Genomic DNA, 22,020 nt, shown 5'->3' with positions numbered 1-22,020 from the left:
GAAGATACCATACGGCTGGGACAGAATGTTCAAATACATTTTTTTTCTAGATAGGAGACAAAGTTAATTATTTGAGTAGTCTTATCTCATATCTAAGCTGTTTAGTTGAGGAGGATTTACCCATATCAAAATAGACCAGAGTTTTGTTGTGATTAAGCTGTGGTCTTGTATGTATAGTATTTTACTAATGATTTGGATGGTTGACTAAAAAGTATCCTTATCCAATTTCTAAATACAACTAAGCTGGAAGAAGCTGAAGTGTGTTTGATAATTTGAATTTAAATTAATCTTGACAGATTGGCGAAACTATTAAATATTGGATGTAGTTCAATAGAAGCTGTTATCTGTGTATATACAGGGTGAGGAATCATTGGCTAGGAAATACTTCTTTTGAAAAGGATATGGGAGATATAGTGGGTTACAAGCTGATAGTGAGTTAGCAGTTCTGTGCGTCTACGGTAAAAGCATGTATCACACTGAGATGCGTAAATGAAAGTGTCACTTGTAAGTTTATGCTTAGTTGGCTCAGCTGCAATATTGTATGCAGTTTGGGGTACTGCACTTGAAGAGTGATGGAGACCATTTAGAGATCTTGTCAGAAGCAATGAGAATGGTCAAAGGTATGGAAGAGAAGGTCCAGTATCTGTATTGGTAACAAAGCAAAAGAATTCCCCCTCAAAAACCTTGAAGTTAATATTTTGCTAGCTGTTTATAAAACATTGCTTTTATAAAACTTTGGGTATGTGTTCTCCTTTCAGTGACTATTAATAACTTCTCAGTGGCATTCAAATAATCTCTTGTAGTGGTAAAATATTTAATGCTTTTTGGATATACATTATTTATGCCGAGAGTTTAGACAGACTGTTAACTGAGTGGCTGTGAAAAAGTGAAATTCACTTCTATAAGTAAGGTGATAAGAATAACATGATTCATACAATAATGCTGTACTGCCCTCTGCTGTATTTTAACATTTGTACCTCTTAAGAAATGCGAGTGGTTAATATAAAGTACATTCCATTTTCTTCTAGTTTTCCCAGTAACTGGCAAGCTCATTATTATTATGACAAGATTGTTGCTAAAGCGTAGTGAGCTTCTGTAAAATACAGTGTTTAACCCAGTATTTTAGTTTATAGGTCTTACACAGGTAACTAACAAGACATGTATCTGTTTGAAATATATTACAATGTACAGTGCTGTATGCTTATATGAGTTTTCAATTTGAGTTTGCTGTTGTGCTTCAGGGATGTGTCAGGGCATATCATATCTCCATGTAGCTAGAGATGAGAGAGCCTGAGTCAAAAGTCAGGTGCCTGGAAGAAAAATGGAATAGACTGATAGGAACTGAGCTTCAGTAAATTCTACAGCTTAAAAAATGAACTTTCTTCTCTGTAGTCATCCTGACATAACTCTAATTCCCATCAACTTTTTTCCTGCTTTTTAAATTCTGTATTATTTTTTAGCTCATGATTTCAGGTTTGTTTTAGGGTAATTTTGTAACCCTTACATACTGATATCCAGAAAATGTAAATGATTTTTCTTTTTTTTTTCTTAATACATTCACAGAAGGTAGGTGTTGTTGTTTTTCCTTCCACCATCACGGCGGGCCCAGTGATATGTGTATTTTGATGCTGGCAGTTGTGGATGTGTGGACAGATGTATATTATCCATGCTTTTCTGAAAAGTATCTGATTCCTGGTATTTGGTTCACAGCCATGTGTACCAAATGTATACATAGCAAGTCAGAGAAAAGCTATGGTGCTCCGTTGGGAGTGTATAAAAGACTGGTGCCTCTGCAAGGTTTCGGATATAGGGGACGAACCACAGATTGATTTCCTGCAAGTCATAAAACAGATTTGTAATGAGTATCAGATGCCATGTTAATTGAACTCCTGGGGCTTGCAAAAATAACTTCAATAAGAAGTCTCTTCATAGATGTACAACATTGCTGTCAATGTTAAATGTCAACATCTAAACTATAAAAAGAAGTTTTGCAATAATAATTTTTGTTGAAACTGATGGCGGTGTTACAGTTCTGCTGGCATTCGGTGTGAAAGTACAGAAGCCAGCTTTGGAGAAAGCTTTTAAGCACTTAAAATTCTTTAGTGAAGGTAAGTATTGCTTTATTTAAGTACTGTTAATTGAAGACGCTTGTGCATGTGCATTCTACTTTAGATAACCTGGAGAATGGAGAGAGGCATGAAAGTGGTGTTGATGCAGTAGAACTGATTCCAAGAAGATCTGATCATCTTTACAGGTACATGTCAAATACATTTTAAAAGAAAAAGGCAAAAAAACGCTTTCCACCTATAGCTGCTAGTTTAGTATTGTTGCCTAACAAATAGCTACGCAGTATTGGAAAACAAACTGTTATCAGGCTGCTCTTGGAAATTTTTGGAAAGACAAATGCAAAAGCCTACACTTCCCTATTTTTATAATTTTCATATATTGTACTTTTCCTGGTCATTTTGAAGAAGTCATGTAGTTATATCAACTTGAATTGACAGGCAGGTGTAGCCTCCAGGTTTTGGAGATAGCTTTTATGTTGTTGTTTATTAACCGTACTCTCTGTGGCCTGTTGATTTGAACCTTTTTTGCGTGTATTCAAAAATCAGACAAAACAGATAAGTTAAAGGACAATTAAACATAAGTTGGTTGAATATGAGTTGTTTTCTGTGTATGATTACATGCATTGAATAGATGACGAGACTTCTAGTTTCTTTTTGCTTCAGTTTTGAATTCAGGGTTTTGTTTCCATTAATTGATGGCATTGTACTTTTATGCACATTTATGTACTTTTATGTACATTTTACTTTTTAGAGTGGAAGTCAATCCTGCAGCTCAAGTGAATACTTTAAGCAATATGTTGCCTTCAGCCACTGTGCCAGAATCCATGACAATTAGTAAGTACTTCCTTGATGTATCTAGATTAATGGAATTAACTTTTAAAGTCCTTCATTTCTACTCTTATTTCAAGGAGATCTATTTAGAGAGGCATGCAGCACTTCATTTCTGATGTGCTGGCCACATCAGAAATGATTCTGAATTGGCTGATACCACGTTATGGTTCATTGCAGCCTGTATGACATGAGCCTCTTTTTCCACAGAACTGCTATAAATATCCTTATACTAGTAGTGGCTTCCGTATTTAAATTAATAGTAATGATTTAATTTGATTAACATCTTTCGATTTCTGCAAGTTCTGAAAATGCTAATGGTTGGTTCTGATGTGATCTTACTTAGTTATTTTTCCTGCTTTTTAATGCCAGGAGAGCAAAGAAAAAAAACCCAAGAACTCTACTCAGTCTATGGTTTTAATAGGGAAAATTTGTTCCAAACATAAATGTGGCCTTTCATAAACAAAAACTGTTTAAGATTAATGTGGAAGACAGTCTTATTTTCATTAGTGTTAAGAGTTGAACTGGACAGAATAAAATGGCCTTTGCTGTAGGAGAGAGATTAGCAGTACCGTCAGTTTATTTATTCCATCTTCCATCCTTTTCTTTACATAAATTTGCAGAAAGAAGTCTTAATACTTAAACTGTCCAGCTATGTAAATAAGTAAGCCAGTATGGCTTTTTGTCTCTGTACAGAAAGTTCTGTAACTGAGCTGGTGAATGTGGCTTTGTTCCTAAAGCTCTAGGGTATGTCTGTTTCTTGTTTTTTTTTTTTTTTTTTTTTACGTAAGTATGTACAAATATTAAATGATGACATTTGGGAATACAGAAGTGATGCAGACAAGATTCATTTGTGAAAGTGATTTATGAAATCATCAAAATGAATGAACACTACGGTATTCTAACCCTGTGTTCTATTTTCATGTTCAAATGGTATCTGATTGACGTGTTAAAGATAAGCCATGAATTTTTGCTGAATTCTGATTCAGGCTCTAGTAAATATCTGCTGAGTGAGCTTTACAAAGCTGAAAAATCCTTTATTACAAAGTGCTTTATAAAGTGAAAATCTAGTTTGAGACTTTGAAGTGACATAGTTGAAGATGTAGATGAAGTTACTGTTGAAAGCACTGTGATGCTTTGGTCATTGGGTGTTTTCTGTTCATGGTGTTACTATAGTCTAATCCTTTTGTACTTATGTTTTAGCTTTATTTTTCAGTCGTAGAATTTTAATGGGAAATGTCCTATTTTTATTGCACTTCACTGATTTTATTGTTTCATAGGTACCAGCAGGGGCCGCAGTTGGTCTCTTTCAGTTGCTCAGTGCACATGTGTAGTTAGGACAGCTATAAAATAGAAAGTAAACCTTGAGATTTTCAATTGTTGATACTTAGCAGTTTCTAAATGAAATGAACCACAATATCAAAAGAAACATAATCATTAGCTTGGCATTTCAGACAAGGTTTTGAGGAAACATATAAGCTATGAAGCCAGTAGAACCATTGGTAAATAATTATTATAATGAAAATTCAGCTGGCTATACTTTTAGGTTAATACCTTTATAATAGCTGATCCCAGATACATTCAATAATAATTCTTTTCTCAAGTTTGTTATTACTGATCGTAGATTCTCCATACAGTAAGAATTCAGTGCTATGACAAACCCAGACATTGAAGCTCTTTTTCTATATTGCAATTAGCAGAAGAATTATTAAATGGTGAGGCTTATAGCTTGGTTGCATGGCAACTAATTCTAACACATCAGGAAAGAAAAAGAAGTGTAGAGAGAAAAACTGTGAGGTCTCCAGTGGCTGTGGATTTTTGTGTTGCTTAATTATGAAGACAAAGCTTGAGAAGAGTTTATTCTGAATCTGTTCTTCCTCTTCTTCCTTTCCATTTTGCTTGTATAATACTAACCTTTTCTCAGTCCTTCTGCTATGCATGCAAAAAAAAAAAAAAAGTTATGAGAGACTGTAATTTAAAATTTCTGTTATCTTGAATGGTTTTCCTGAATTTATTTCCCTTGCATCTATATAGGTTAACTTGGCTGCAGATACATCTTAAAGGAAAACACAACAAAACAAGTACCATTCAAGAGAAATCATAATCTGTAGGGTTAGATTTTCAACGTGCACGTTAGACATCATTTGAAATCTTGCATTACTTTATGAATATCTGTCTTGTAGTCAACTCAATAATGAATTAAGTTTGTTAGAAGCTTTAAATTTATGTAGTTGTACCATTACATCATTTTCCAGTTTTTTAAAAAATTGTTTTTATCGTGTCATATTTGCATAGTAAGTAACATTGCATGTTATCTAATTATTGTAATTGGAAGACTATATTTTCAGCATTGTTTTACACCAGAAAAATCTCTCATATAGCACAAGTCATTTTGTTTTGTTTTTCATTTTTGTATAATTTTGTTTTTGCTATGGGGAAAAAATGGAAGTTCCAAACCTTTCATTTTAGAAGGGCTCTCGTGTTTTTCTCACAAGGTTCTTTGACTATAGTGCTAATTTTATTAAGTATTTGGGAACTTAGTTATTCCACTGTAATTTTCCTTGTTTTTTAAGTTTGGGTTTAACCACAGCGGTTAGTAAAGGTTGTAGCATTATTTGCTATTCCATAGTTTTTTCATACATTCTTGAGAAAACTCCCAGTTCTTCATGACCACTGAACAACCTTACTGAGGAACAAAAACTACACGTGATATTTTTATCCAGGCTGTGTAGGGAAGTAAGGTGCTTGTTTTTTTGTATTCTGTCCTCTAAATAGCTTTTCATTTGTTCTTTAACTTGGTTGCCATCGGACCCTGAAAGGTTCTCAGTTCTTGTGACTTCTCTGCAAGTAGATGTATAATTTCTATTGTGGAGGAAAAAAGCTGTAGTTTATCTTATGTACTCTTTTTTTTTTTTTTTTTTTCCCAAGTTAGGACAATTTGTTCTCTACAGTAGAAGGCCCAAAGTATATTGTCCAATTTGTTTCCTACTAAAATTTGCCTTATTAATAGTGACATGACAGGCTAATATTTAGAGGATTTTGGAGCAGTAAAGCCTTGATAGCCAATGTATCATGCAAGTGGCTTTGGGAGCATGTCTCTAAAGGTCAGACTTCTTATATAAGATGTAACTAGTCTGCTGAAGGTTTTATTTTGTCTCAGAAGATACCCGTGTAAATTTGCATCCAGGACAATAAAAAAAAAATCATTTCAGTAGACTGCTCCCAGCCCTCTCTGGTATTCTATCTGCAGGATTGCAGAGGAGTGCTGCATGACCTTGTGTACACTGAGATGATTTCACTTACAGCTCATTCTTCATAACAGGTGATTGCAAATCATACTTATCCAATCTTTCTTTGGCTAAATAGCTCAAGAGTTGTGAAGCTTAAGAATTCCCTGGAGATTGCTGGGAAATTGACAGGTGCTCCATAAAGCATGGCACTTTTAAAACCTATTTCATGCTCTGGATGTGATTTTAGGAAAGCTTTTTAGAAGCTAGATTATTCAAGTAGTATGCAAGTGAATTAAAAACATTTTAAAGCAAATATTTACTTTATTAGTAACTAGGCACTACAGGTTAATTTCAATAATAGAAGTTAATTCTTGGAGTTTTAAAATGTGAGATTTAATATGAAAAATCTAATAAGCACATTCTTAAAGTTTCATGTTATCTTTTTTACTGCTAAAGAAAGACTTGGTTTAGAGTTTTTGGTTAGTACTTGGGAGTCTTTTTTTTTAAAAAAGTTTTTGTGAAAACAGCTGTTAAGATTACATAATTTGAAAGACATTGAGTTATTTTACATCTGTCTTTATGAAATTCTGATTATCACTTGAATTTTAGATATGTTGGTGTTAATGCTGCTTCTTAGTAACAGTAGTGTATCTCTTTCTGTTAATACTACTTTACAGAGTGTAAATGGCTATGTCAAGCTCAAAGCAGTTTAGAAGTAGGACTTAAACTCTGACATCAAACAGTTGTCTGAAGCAGTTATACTTGGCTATCCTCCCACTGCTTTATTAAAAGAAAAAAGGGGAGGATGGGGAAAAGAGGGAGAAAGATTGAGGATGCAGGCAGAAGTCAGAGAAATTTGAAATTGAAGGTACAACCTTCAAGTTGGTGTGTATCATCCAGATTCCCCCCCGACCCCATCCCCAGTTCCTTCTTCTAACCCCCACACTGAAGGAGAAGTAAGTGCTGAAAAAAATGTTATAATCATAAACTGATCTGAGGCAAGCATAACACACAAACGAGAGTAATGAACTGTGGATGTTCTGGTAGATTTGAGGTCAACCTGCTGTAGTGCATGATGCTGGATTTACTTTGTTGTGTTCAGCTGACTGCTCTCACACACTGCAAAGAATTTTAGAGAAGCCTAAGTGAGAGTACAAAATTGCAATTTTTAAAATTTTTGAATGTTGGGCTTGAATTAGGATAGGAGTATGTCCTTTTAATTCACTTCAGTTATATCAAAATATCATGAATTTGGAAAAAAATGTCGTGAAATATTTCTCTTTTTTTTTAAACTTGGTAATCTTTATTTATTTACCACTCGTAAATACTAGAGTAAGCACAGGCTGTGCAAGCCTTCCTGGAACCTTGGCTGCCCAGCCCAGCCCAGTTGTCTATGTTGATTCTTCCTTCCACATCTCCACTGCTGTACATAGTTGGACAAAATTATTGAGAAATACTGAGTATGAGTGTTTGCTTTTGTGGTCCTAAATTAAGCACTGATTTGCTTAATTCCCATTCCTATACATGATTATGAAATTGGTAGTGTCTGCTTTGCTGTGTCTTTAACAATACTGCAAAATCTATGATTTTTCAGAAAAAAAAAGATTAAAATATAAATAAGCATTCTAACTTCTTTTATTTCAAGAGGCTTTTTTCTCCTTTTTTTGCAAAATACAGTCTCTATAAGAATCTTGCTTACATGCTCTGCTTACTTTGTGTGTGTTGGAGGGAGAAGTGAGATAAGATAAAATAAGGGAAAGAAGATCAAGTTAGTAGGCAAGTTAAGGTTACAGTTTGAATAGGCAGGTAGAATCGGAAAAGTGGAGACAACTTAAAATCTGTCAATTAAATGTTAATAACTCAGTACACATTTAAACAGACTGAGGATGCATACCACCAATTATTGTAGAGTAGTGACCCCAGTGTAAGTACAGTCAGCCCTACAGTAACTTGTTTGAGTAGCAGTGGCTTTAATTTTTTATTGTCAGAGAAATAATAGCAGCTTGTGCAGATTGTCGCATTACCATATTTTAGTGACCGTATTGAAATATTTAAAAAGCCATTGGCTTAATGCTGTCTTGAGGAGGATTCTGAATTCAACATAATAGTTAAGAGATCATTATTTTATTGTTGTGGTACTCTACTGAAAGCTTACTATGAATGTTTTTTGCTTGTATTATACACTTGTAGAAGGCTTGAACAATTCTTGGATTGTTCTATTTTCCTCATCCTTTAAACAAATTTTTATTTTTCACGTTGACAGAATGTGGTCCATTGTCATAACATTATATATTAGTGGTGGTTACATATCATAACATTACATATTAGGACTATTACAATCCACCAATTTTCTACAGGTGCCAAAACATAAAAATAAAAAAAATCCGTTTTTTCCAAGCTGCCCACAAAGTGGCAGTGTCTCATCATGACCAAAAGAATACTACTAATAATACTTAATATATTACTTAAGTCTCAGAATATAGTCTTTTTTTTCCCTCCAAAATAACTACTCGTAAGTAAGAAGCTATTACAGACTCTCTTGAAAAACAGGCATGAAAATACTGGAACACAGTATGTTTTGTAGTATCAAATCTTTTCTTTTTTTTTTTTTTTTTGTCCTACAATTGCTGCATAAATTGCAATGGTTGCCTGTTCAGAACTTTCTTCTTGCAAAAAGGGTGTTCTGCCCTGTATTCCTTATCCTTAATGGCTAAAAAAGGTGTTCTGTTCTGCCCTGACTGCTTTCTGCTGCGTGCCTTTTGCCAGCAGCAGTACTGAACTTGCCAGTAAGATCACTTGGCAATTCTTTGTCTGAAAAGTAGCCCAGCAGAAAAATGTGATTTTGAGCTGGATCAGTTCCTGTGAGGACACTGTATACAAACACTAGTGCCAGCACGGGGAAGGCGGTAGGAGTGATGGGTGAAGAAGCATGCTGGAACATTCTTTATGCTGAGAGCACAGCCTTAGGAAATCTGATTAACTACTTAATGTAATCGCAGCTTTGGTTTTGAATGCTAGTAATATTATTGAGGGAGAAAGCAGAAATCTCCACTTTTTTTTTTAAGTTAGTGTTTAATACCCACAAATTTTACTTTGGCTTCTCTCCAAGATTTGGAATCTTTCTTTTGGTTGGCTGTATAGAGAACTCATAAAGATGCTAAGTTACTGTACAAAAATAATTGTTCTTTCTGTGCTGAATTAATGGAGTGCAAAATCCCTCGACCTACTGAAATGGTTCTTCCTAATGCCAGCTACTTCTCAAGCTGTAATGTGGAATGGGTGGAAAAATAATTGTCTAATTTCTCCATGGCCAAAGAAGCAGAAATGGTTTGAAAAGAATCCACCATGAGCAAATAGGATTGGCAGATTTCAAGTGATATGAGAACCCTGCAGAATCCTGCAAGGGGGAATTAACCAACAGATTAGCAATGCCAGATTTGAATTGTGGTATCTGCACTGACTGATACATTGATTGATGTAGTATAAAATTTTACATTTGCCCATTACTACGAGTTGGACAGACTTAATCTGGTCCACAGCACAATGTTAAATCTTTTTTTTTTTTTTTTTAAAGGGCAAAAACTTCTGTAACTGTAGAAAAATATGAAGAAAGTTATGGGTAAGCCAGTGAAATGAATGTAGAGAGAGAAGAAAGCTGTCCAGTGGCTTTGGTTGCTCGCAGAAATTAAGTAATACCAGTTCTGTTAATATGGTTTTCAGTAAAAGCTCAGAAAAATTGCTGACGTCTACTTTGAATACTTGCAGAACAGAGTCAGCTGATTTATTGTATTTATAAACAGGAACAGTTCGTGTAACTGTTAGGGGGATGTTATAATGTATTTTGTCCCTGCAGAAGGTCTCTAAAATTATTGATGAACCTGTGTGAAATTGTTAATGATGCTTCCAAAAAAAATGAGTTTAGGGCACATGTCCATTCAGATGTTTGCTAGAAGCCATGCAAATCTTTGAAGATGTGCTGTATTTCATGGGTTTGTGCAATATCTGGAAGTTGAAATCTGTTTTAGGTTAGGTGATTAATCCCTAATATTTTTCAGTAAATTTGTAGTAAATAGTAATAGTACAGCTGTACAGTTGCATGGTAAAATACACTATAATACTTACAATAGCAGCAGGAGTCCAGCATGGCTTTGAGTTGACGCTTCTCTGTACAGTACAGAAAAGCTACTCTAAAAAAACCTAACCCTAAAAAAGGCAAGGAAGTACTGACTTGTGTACAGGCTGAAGATCCTTAACTTATCCCCTCACTGAAACTGAAAATCTCCCTTGAAATGGTAGTGCTGCTGAAGATGGTATTTCTCACAAGTTCAAAGAAAAAGTTAGTTATTATTTTTTTTTTTTAGTTCTTGATGTAATGATGGAAAATATTTTTGAAGGTATTTATAAGAAGAAATAAAAAGGTTTTTTTAGGTAATAGCAGAATTCAGAAAACCTGTTGCCTCTAAAACAGTAGACTGAGCTTGAGTTGAATCAATCGCTCTTCTCTGGTCTCACAGTAATACTTGTATTTCCTGCATCAGGATTTATAGCAAGGAAAACACTAGCAAAGATTTATAGCAAGGAAACATTTGAAAATGGTACACAAGTAACAATATATTTCACTAATATGCTTCCAGTGAAAAGGTGCATTGTATCCTAAGATGCCCCATGTGGCTGTAATTAAAAACAAATCAGCAGTAGTTATGACAGACATTTACAAGTTTGCATTAAAGCCAAATACAGGCTAATTTAGTTTGATCAGTACTTCTGATACAGTGTTTAAATAATACAATTTTTGAAAGATTGCACAAGTTGGTGATGAGATTAAGAGAATTGTTAGGTGCTTTGCTGAATAGCAAATGACCTTGACGTCATCTTAAGTGTGTTGCTTAATTAATGCCACTGTGTATGTGGCTGTTAGATCTGATATTAACAAAAATACACACAGAAATTAATCTTTTTTGTCCCTTCTTTTTTGTCTTTAGATGAACTTCGTCAAGCTATTGTGGCCATGATGAACAGAAAGGATGAACTGGAAGAACAGAATAGGTAGTTTTCTGTTTTCTAGTTAAGAGGCACTATATAATTTCAGAACGCTGTTATCATTTGATTTCTCTAATACAAGCTGTCCTTTGTATAAAGCTGTGCATAATCTTTTTGTCATGCTCCTGATATATATATATATATTGTTTTTTTGTAAAAGGTACGCGTAATAAATTAATATTCAACTGTGGATACCGAAGAGTAGTGTTTACAGGTCTACTTTTTCCTTTGACTTCAAATCACATATAGCCATTTGTCTTTGGGAGGTTTCACAAATTGTAGTTTTTTCAAAACCAAAACTTAGAGCCAAAAGATTCTTACTATCTCTTAAGGCAGCTTTCTGAATAAGTGAAAGTTTGTCCTTATGCAAATATTCAGAAAGTTCCACCCCCCCCCCCCCCCCCACCCCGGTGCAGAAATGATATAGGACTGCCAACAATGTTACGCTGAAAGTGGCTGTCATTTGTGAATGTCCTCGTGTTTACCTGGGACAAAATAATGATGTAAATGTAAAAATGTCATTCATTCAAAATGCCATCAAACCTATTTTTTTAGTATATTGGAACACATGACAAGACTAAATGAAAATATATTTGAGATGTACTATCGTTACTCTATAGAAAGACTTTTTTGGTAACTTATGTTTTTAAAAGAGATTTTAAGTATTTTTTTTTGTGTTGAGACTATCAACTGATCCCATTTTGCTGCCTCTTCTCCTCACTGCCATAATTGGTAATTATTGTCCCATTCAGTTTCCTTTTTTTTTTGGGGGGGGGGGGGGGGGGGGGAGGATGTTTATTTCATTCTGGCCTTTGATATTTCATCAAAGGTTTTACACAGAGGTATATGACAGTGCTCTCAGTAGAGACAAGAGTCCTACCTGTCTTCTGCTCTGGCTAATAAACACGTTGCTTGTAGATTCTTTCTGAGAAGTAGGAGCTTGCACTGAAGCACTGAAACAAGATTATAAGCTACTTACTATGATAAGAAATTCTTTTTGTGTGGTAGTGTAGTAGATACTGTAACAGGTTGTGCTCTGGGCATGCTGACGAGATTAATACAAATTAATAGTAAGAACTTGCAACTGATTTTTATTGGGTACTTTTTCCTTGCAGCTTTTCATATCCTTGTGTAATCAAATCAGGTGTGGTTTTTTTTTTTTTTACATTGAATAAAGAAATTTTAGGATGACATTAGTGGTATCATTCAGATAACCTACTCTGTGATGTAGATAAGATTCTCTAATTACTGTTTGCGGTGTTCTAACAGATGCTGCTACCTTCTTCCAGGTCCCTGCGAAACCTGCTTGATGGAGAGATGGAGCATTCTGCAGCACTGAGGCAGGAAATGGAGAACTGGAGAAGGAAAGCAGCAGAACAGGAAGAGCGGCACGCCACAAAAGTCCAAGCCTTGGCAAGGTGAGGAGCACTAAAATACTCATAATAACAACAATTAAAAAGTAATTTTTCAAAAGAAATTAGACTAATATTAATAAATACATGCCACAAAAATAGTGGCAGTTAAGTAATGAGACTGATACAAAGGAATACGTCAGGTAAATGTAAGTAGACTTCTTTCCTCATGTACCTTTTTTTTGTGGGGTCCAGTTCTAACAGTTCTAACCCCACACTTTTTTTCCCCTCCTCCATTTGAAAGTTTGGAGATTCCTGATAGAGCTATCACAATAATCATTGTCCTGGGATTTTTCCAGTATGTGATATATTCTATTCTTAATGTTGTTCAAGTGCCTAACATGATCTGGAAGTAGTACTTCCCAAACCTCAGTTTTAAGACAGAACTTAAATATAATAGGGGGAAAATTGTTTAAAGAAAGTTGGTTCTGAATTCTAAATCTTTCAGATATTCCCTTTTAAAAATGCTAGTACCAGATTTTGAAGAGATGTGTATTAGGAAAAAATCACCAAAGAGCTTGCCTTTCAGTGAATATGAAAGAATATTTAGAGGTGTGTGTACACACACATACTTTTTTCATCAAATCATTTATGTAGTTAAGTATATGAACCCCCAAATCCCACAGATATTTCATCTTGCTCTGTCAACAAGACAACAATCCTGTCATAGGATTTCTCTTAGGTTTGGTATCAGGTATACGTGCTTACATGAACGTTAGTTTTCCGATTTTATTCTTTTTTTATTGTTTTATTTCCAGTAATATTTCTAATGTATGTTGTAACGAATGACTTGGAACAAGAATGAACAACTGTTACACTTCTTTAAGCTTTGACAAGGTCTGGAATGCTTTTCCAACTTGTATAATACTTTTTTCTGGCAATGCGGTTAAGGGATCTTGGAAGCCAACAGGAAAAAAAGTATCACAAGTATTTAATTGTTAAGCAAGAAATATGTAAAGACTGCTTAGAATTTTTATATTCCAAATAGTTTCTACACTTGTTTTCGTATCATTTAAGAAATGCTGAAGTCTTTGGGGAGTGGGGAGGAGGGGACAACAAAACTTCGTAAAGACGTTTATTATTTAGTCCATTCCATCATTTTTCAGCATTAACAAAATAAACCAGCAACAAACAGTCCTTTTTTAAAACAAACAAACAAACAATGTCTTTTTTCATTATTTTATGTCCTATTAGCAAACTGACAGGAAGTTGGGTTAATCTGTCTTGTTCCTTCCACAATTTGCTGTTTCTCTTAATTCTTAATCTTTAAATCAGGTGTGAAAATGTCTTTATGCTTTAGCTCTGTGATGATTTATGGCAAAAAGCATGACTTCATCTGACATTTTTCATCATTACAGTACAGTGTTATTTAACATTCTTCAGAAGAAATCTCATAATCAGGCCATATTTAATGTAAATAGATCAGCTGTTGGACACCATATAGCCAGAAATACATAGATGGAAATGATGTGACAGCGTGGTTCGCTTGAGTTAAATATGTTTTTCCAGTCAAAAATCCCTTTATCTTTTTAAGCTAGAAGACTGTATGAAGTATTTCACGGCAAAAGATTTAATTAGATGTTTTGCCCATACCAGTGGGCCATGACTAAAATATTTTCCCTAAAGCACTGAACAGTTGTCTCTAAACTATGTCCTGAGGGATATATTTTCATGTTGTATTGCTTTCTTGAGCTAATAGTCTGTGATACAGACCGTGGTACATAGTCTGTGGTACAGACTCTATGGATGTGTGAATATGTTGTTGGTTCGGTACTGATCTTGGGAGGAATTTCAGACATTGCATATTAAATCTGTCTTGGATGTGCTATAGGGTCCTTGAGGTTGAAGTTGAGTTTCAACCATCTGGCTTTTTTTGATGGTTGTAGAATGAGTAAACAGTGGGTTTTCATTCATTTTCTGGTCCTCTTGACAGGTTTTCATGGCTGACTACTTTATCAACTGCTGTATCATAAACAACAGTTGTTGCCAAACAGTGTGAATAGTACCAGTTTCTGAAGTGGTGAAATCTTTTTCGTTTTTTTTTTTAATAATTGTCTATTTAAAATTAAGTACTGGAGCCCTTTAATAGCATACGAAGTGTTGTCCTGTCCTCTCTTCATGATCATCTAACTGCCCTTGACAGTAAAATATTTCTAACTGCCCTTGACAGTAAAATATTTCATTTTAAGTATTTAAAAGTTAAGTGAATCTTTACCTAAGATGAGTAATTTAACTGTTAATCACACAGAGAGAGGCTTATGATTGTCTTAAAAAGTAGAATAGTAGTGATGCTTTCTGTGGTCATGTCATGCAGTTGCATTTTTATCAATACTTCTCGTATTTATAAAAAAAAAAATAATGAGAAGACAGCGTGGTTTAAAGTTGTGGAGCAGAAACTGAACAGTGCACGCGTGCACTGGGAAATGAGCATGAGACCTCTTTTTTGCCTACACCGAAAAGAAAGAGATCCCTTGTACTGCAATGTCAATCTTCAGAGAATGTGACTTCTTGAGTATGTGTCCCCCTTCCCTTCTCTCGATGTGTCATCAGGAACACTGATGTGTTAGAAAACACGTTGTTTGCCAGGTATCCAAGTCTAATGCAGCTTACTTCTTTGCCAAGACAGATGAACTGAGGGCAGAAGCAGAGTTTTGAGTCATACCCTACTTAAATTGTTTGTGTGACACTGCCACTAACTTTAGATTTTTAATCCTAACGGTTATTTTTTCCAAGTATTTTTTAGGACTAGACGTATTTCCAAGTATTTTCTTGGACTTTCTTCCCATGTGGTGTATCAGCCTCTCCTCCAGTTTTGTATGGTCTGTGAACTTACCAAGGGTGCACTCTGTCCCCATATCCAGGTCATTAATGAAGATGCTAAAGAGCATTGGCCCTAGTATTGAACCCTGGGGCACACCAGCGGTGGCTTACCTACAGGTTGCTTTTGTGCTACCATTGTGCACAGAAAAGAATTTTAAACTGTCTCTTAAGCTAGATCACTTAAATTTAGATAAGTAAGGTATTTGAAGGTAAATGCAGCTGTAATGGCATGATTTTCTTCTTACAACTCTAAATAAGCTCTGGAGTAACCTATGATGCCTGAAATCTTGGGGATGATTCACATGTATAGTAAACAACAAGACTATTCCGAATGTTATATAAGGTTAGTAATCTGTGCCTTGTTACAGAGCAGAGTGTTTGTTTTCTGCATATGCAGGCGCAATGTTTACTGTCAGTTGTGGTGAAGTACCACGACTGAGGTTCCTATAAGCTTTTTATTGCGTAGCAGAACTAGTCTGAGAATGATAAATATAAAGGTAATATAAATATATTTAGAATCCTTCTAATTCTGCTTTTGATGACACATGAGACCTAAATATGTGGTTTGAGGGAGGGAGAGATATGCATAAGTGGGTTTGACATTCATATGATGTAGGGCAATGGAGACAATGCAAATACATCATCATTTAATATTCACGTTGCAGGTTATAGGATTTGTATATTCATATTTCTTTGACTCACTTCCCCCACAGTTTTAGAATTTGCATTGACATATGGGTGAATCAGATATTTGTCATGCGTGTACCCTTTTAAAGAACAGATAAGGAGCTTTTATAGCAGGATCTAAAGAGATGCTCACTTAGACTAAAATGTTATTTTAAAACAATTTTATGTAATTTCTCTAATTATGGTGGAGGTTGGGTGTGTTGTAGTGATTGTTCTTCTGAAAGTCAGTTTGTCTTGTCCCATGATAAAAACAATGTTGGGAGCTGCTTAGATGCAACAAATTTTAATATCACCATTATTTTGGACTTCAAATGCATTTCTTTAATGATTTATTGCAACTCATTTTCTAGCAAGTAAGACTTATTTTTGGATATAGATTTTTCTTTTAAATTGCTTTTGTTGGTTCACTTTGTATGCTGTAGGTGCTGCTGCTGCAATATTAGGATTAGTAAAACATTTTTAGTAGTATTTTAAGCCCAGAATTTGGACAATCTGAATAATTCTGGTATTGAAGAACTTGAAATAACAAAAATTGTGGAAATAATTTGTAAGTGCCGCATAATACATTAGGTGAGTAAGAGGAAACAAGTTTTCAGATATTTTGTAGTAATGAAATCTTTACTATTTACCTCAGAAGCAGTTAATCACATGACAAGAGTAGAAAACTTCCCTGAATTGTAAAATTAAGAAGATAGTAGGTCAGAAAAAGAATTTAATAACAACCTGACTATTGTAGTTTGAGCAAATATTAGCTCAAATAATCAGAAGTATATTTATGTCCGTCCCCAGAACTCTTGCTAAGAATTTGATGTAAACATGTTCTTGAATACTTTGTGAACACTAATTTCAGCCTTTCTGGTGACCAAAAAGAAAAGAAAGAGAATAATCTTGCGTTCTTTGCTTACCGAGGATCAGTAATTCTAGTTAATGACTAAGGATCAGTCATTCTAGTTAAAAAATTTTGGAATACTGTTTTTCTCCCCCCACTCCCCCCCCTTTTTTTTTTTCAATATATAATGTGTTCATTTTGTGAAATGAGAAGAATGAAACAATTATCTGAAATGTAGTGGAATTATATTTATTAGTAAATAAAGTGACAGTTTAGGATAGATGCTTACCATTTATTCTGATGCTGTTTACTTCCTGTGAAGATTTATTATTCAGTTAGAAAAAGAAACAGGAATATCTATCAAAAATGTATATGTACACCTGATACATCCATAATATGCTTGGTTTATTGACAATACATTCAAAAGTAACCGTAACTCACTCCTTGTTTTTACCCATTGTTGTGTAGCAGTGCAGAATTAAGTCTTGAATGAAGAAGTCACTAGAACATACTTTAGGCAAATAAGTATTCTCTTTCCTGTCAGTCATATTTCATGGAAAATGGCCACAGGTACATTTCAGCGCAATGATAGCATCTTGCAATGCAAAAGCTCTCTCTGATTCTTCATCCTGTTTTACAGAGCTTTGTGTTGTTTCTTGGATCTTTATTTTTTATTTTTTATTTTTTTAATTTTAGATCTAGTGTTAAATATCTGTGGTAAGACGCAGTGCAGTTTGGTAATGTCTCAGTTGAGAATTAATCCAATAACCTCAGATTTACATGGATATCATATTAGTTTTAGTAAGACTGTGTGTGTTGTTTGCAGGATCTGGGCCACTGGAAAAATATCGCTGTGATTGAGACATCAGCAGTCAATGTTGAAATGATTACTTCTGGACATCTGCAAATTTGACTTATTCAGTTGGTCTTCTGTACAAAATGCTAGCTTAGTTAGAGAAATATTTCTGAGTTTCCTAAGTTTTCTTTGAAAGATGGGGAACTTCTTAGGTCATTTTACTTTCAAGTAGCAGTAATCTCATTTTTCCATGTTATGTATTTGAATAGTTCTTTCATAATAGTTATCTGATTGTTTTTAAAGGAAGCAGTTTCAGCGTTCAGCCTATTTCCTAGCCTTTTGATAGAATAGAATAAATAAACTTTGGTATAATTTTATAAGCTGTTTTTTTATTATTTTTTTTCCCTTGTCAATGAGCCTTTCTCAAATTGCATGGACATGTTGTGCCAGTGGCCCCTTGGCCATGTTACTGTTTTTTAATTGAGATTTTTTTTTTGTATGGTGTACTATTACATTACTTCCTGAGGCAGAGAGGTTTATTGAAGTTGACTGTGAAATTGGCTAATCTCAGATTGCATATTCTTAGACTGTATTCAGGGATGCTAGAGGAAAGCATCCCTTACAAAGGATGGGGTTTGTAGCAAGAAAAGTAGATTAAATGTGCATTACAATGTACTGTGTAGGGAAATGGGGGAGGGGAACCAAGCTGTTTTTTTATTGCAGCATTCGCACTTTTATGTACCTTCTGTAACCTAATCTGCCTCCTCATATCTAGTGTCTGTATTATTTAAGCCACATTGCTTTTGATTTGGCATTTTATATTAATCTGTTTTCCAGCACTTCCTTCAGAGTTAGCTGCATAGCTCTTCAGTGATGGGTACAGTGATGTGTTGTGCATCTTGAAATGATTGCATCGCTTACCTTAAGCAACTTCTTAGAGGGGAAAAGTATCTCTTGTCCCTGCTTGTGAAAATGAATCTGAATGTTCCTTTATTAACTAACTTTTTTCCACTTAGTTGGTGAAATGCCACAATTTAGGAAAACGTTTATAAAAAATGGGATGTTAATTTGTAAGAAAGGTGAGGAAGTCGTTTATCTTAACCACAAAGCCACTTCTTGCTTTTTCAGATTTGTTATCAGTGCTGAGAGAGAGCGCCTATCATAACTTAAATTTGAACACAGCCTGTGTTACAAAGCTATCATAAGAATAGTTCTCAGTTTATCATGCATATGGTGTTTCTTTCATGATGAGCAGTTAGGTTTATCGCATTATTCTTCGTTAGAGTTTTAAAAAAATTTTCAAAGGTTGGTTTTATACTATAGTCTCATGCTTTATATATAATTCAACGTCCGCTGCCACGAGTAATGTTTCTCATGTTTCATATTTCATTTAGGCCTTATACATAACACCCTGTTTTGCTTTGTTGTAAATATAATTACAATTAATTGTGGTTTTGCACTTCCTAATAGCATGATCATAGGATAATTCAGGTAGGAAGACATTTCTGGAGGTCATCTAGCCCCAGCTCTATATATGAACTGTACATATTCTTGCAGTAAGCTCTTTATTTCATGTTATTATTGATATTCATGTCATTTTTTTGATTATTTGGAGATTTGGTACCTTTATAGTATTTCCTAAAGAACTCTTTTTAACAAGATGCAGCCATCTTTTGGATTTTTTTTAAGCCTGAGTTTAGAGATAAGACATGTTTTAGGAGTAAGTTCCACAGAAAGCATTTGTCAACATCTGATACTTCTTCCACAAGCTTAATTACAGTATTCAGGCCTCTGTAGTTGAGACACATGAGAAATTGCTTTTTTTTTTTTTTCAAATTAATGTCTTTACATAGTCATTTTCCAAAAGCCCTAAGGGAATTTGGCAAGAAAGTCTTTTTTTTTTTTTTTCTCCTGAAGTATAGGAAAATATAGTTTTATCATAAGTAGGGTAGAGATTATATATGTACTTCATCTATTTATCATGAAATTGCACCATAGGCACAATATTGGAAAAATTCCTATTTTCTTCTGTGTTATCACAGTATAGACAGGTGCTGAGTCTCTTCTCAAAATCAGAAACAAGATGGTTTATGATTCTGTCATGAGAGTCCTTAAACCTCAGTAGATTGTAATTGAGTATAGTTATTTATGTGCAGACATGTACAATTCTGTGGTGATAAATCTTTTTGTCCAGGTGTCATTTATATGCTTTTTTTTTTCCTGAATGAGTTACTTAGATCTGTTTTTATTTAGCATGTAGTTATACTGTATTTATTTATTTTATTTATTCCACCCCCCCCCCCGCTCTGAACATCACCTGCCATCTCTTGTGGAAGACCTGAAATCTGACTTGTTCTTTGTAGCCTAGGAAATGAAAAACATCATAAAACGCATAAAACCTTCAAGGGCTTCGTCTAAAATTTGATTGTTGGGTAATGAATAGTTTCTTCCCAATGATTTAGCAACCTCCTACCGAAATGATTGAATAAAGCTGTGGTTACATTGAAAACTGATTTGAAATCCATAGAAATAAGAATATAGCATCAATTTGGATAAAAATATACATATATTAGGAGGCTTGTGGATATGTGTTATGTATGTCTCTAAAACATGTTAATAAAAAAATCTAAAATAGACCCGTGTAAAACCCTCCATTCCACATGCAGTAGCTGTTTAAATTACTGCAGGTAAAGACTGGTATCATCTGAACTAAAATAAGTTTTTCCTGTTTTTTTTTTTTTTTTTAAATTTCATTAGATAATATTATAGTCTTTTGAAGCTGTACTCTAAAAACCAACCAACCAAAGGAGAAGGAAAACAAACAAAAAAACCCACAAACAAACAAACACCTTTCTTACTACTCTCCTGATCTTGCTCTAATAAATCACTGACTTCTACCTACTACGATGCAGTGGAGTGACTGCACTTATGGAAGGAATTGGAATAACTCAAAAGAAGTTGAGGCCAGATAACTGGCAAAAAAACCTGGAAAGGTCTTGAATCTAGTACTTGGAGTTTGTTTGCTACAGCTGATGTCCAGTTTTGCTTATATTTCCTTCACACTTTCCACTGAAGTGGGACTGAATGTTTCAGTTGAAATGTTTTGTTAGTGTATCAGTCAGCTCCAAAAGCATATGAAACACTGTGTATCTGTGTAAATTTGTGGGTTTTCACTGGCCATATGTAATATGGTTGAAATTTTGACACAGAAACTCCTCCTCAAAAAATTACTAAAAGCAATTTTATATTTATTTAGATAATGTATGATAAGGGTCATCAAACATTTGCAAGTGTTTCTGAAGACTTCTCATTCTTAAATAAATTCCCATGAATAAAATGCCTGTCTTGTTAAGGGTAATCTGTTTACAGTTTTCTATAATCTGTGTTACATATGTAGTCTGTCATCATTACTTGTATGTATACCTGGAAGACTTAATTTTCCTAGTACTTTGCAGTTGACATTATTTAATGTGTAAGTCAAGGTTTTTTATTTTTATTTTGATGACACAAGCTAGATAAAGCTCATTATCACAGATAGCATGATTGTTTCCACTGAGAAGGTCTTTCCTCTATTTTGAGAAAACAGTAATATTTGCTTATTCTATTCTTTTTATCAACAGAGAAAATGAGGTGCTAAAAGTGCAACTTAAGAAGTATGTTGGAGCTGTCCAGATGCTCAGAAGAGAAGGGCAAACAGTGGAAGGTAAGGATTAAATGAAGGAAAAAAATCCATGCACAGGATTTGTTTTTCTGCCATGGAGACAGTTTAGTGGAGGCATAGTTATAGTAACTAAATGATGGAAGTGACTCCTAGACTTGTATAAAAATCTAAAATGAAAAAATAGACAGTGAACAGCCATGCATCTCGTTTACAAGAATCTGCTTTTTTTTTTTTTGATTGATCTTGAAAAGGATCTCTGTAAATAACCAGCTACCTAGTGTCGTGCAAGTGCAAATTCATAAGCAACATTTGAGACACACAAAACAATACTTGTTTGGCTGGGGAATGGTTCATGCTTTCACATCTTATCCAGTATGACACCATCCCTCCCCCTGTTGAAGATAAAAGCTCAAAAGAAGTTTAATTCTGTTTCTATGGGCACTGTCTTTGATGCATCTCTCACTGGGCTATTTGCTGTTGCGTGAATGGTTTTGTAATGCAGATTGATGTCAAATGAAAACAATCTTATATGATGGCATTCGATCAAATTACTGCTTGTTATAAATTACTCTTTTAGCCAGAAAGAATTAATTTATTGAGTAAGCAATCAGCAAGCAAAACAGCGCTGGGCGGCCGGGGAGTCCATGCTCC

The 22,020-nt window shown here is 34.5% G+C and overlaps 1 protein-coding gene across 3 annotated transcripts in view; it reads left to right on the top strand.

The window, feature by feature from the left end:
- The window catches only part of SNX29 (sorting nexin 29), a 138,790-nt gene that overhangs the window by 21,296 nt on the left and 95,474 nt on the right, over positions 1 to 22,020 (top strand). For all 3 annotated transcript variants that reach the window (XR_013939797.1, XM_080557310.1, XM_080557311.1), the window contains exons 10-14: positions 2,173 to 2,254; positions 2,818 to 2,900; positions 11,107 to 11,170; positions 12,454 to 12,582; positions 21,329 to 21,411. Coding sequence is in view for 2 of the 3 variants with exons in the window: in XM_080557310.1 (XP_080413436.1) it covers positions 2,173 to 2,254; positions 2,818 to 2,900; positions 11,107 to 11,170; positions 12,454 to 12,582; positions 21,329 to 21,411 (441 nt within the window). In the remaining variant the exon portion in view is untranslated. The remainder of the gene's footprint in view (positions 1 to 2,172; positions 2,255 to 2,817; positions 2,901 to 11,106; positions 11,171 to 12,453; positions 12,583 to 21,328; positions 21,412 to 22,020) is intronic.

Source organism: Anser brachyrhynchus (genome assembly GCF_964034855.1).
Source record: "Anser brachyrhynchus genome assembly, chromosome: 15".
In the NCBI taxonomy this organism is placed as follows: Eukaryota; Metazoa; Chordata; class Aves; order Anseriformes; family Anatidae; genus Anser; species Anser brachyrhynchus.
This window is presented reverse-complemented; position numbering and strand designations above follow the sequence as displayed.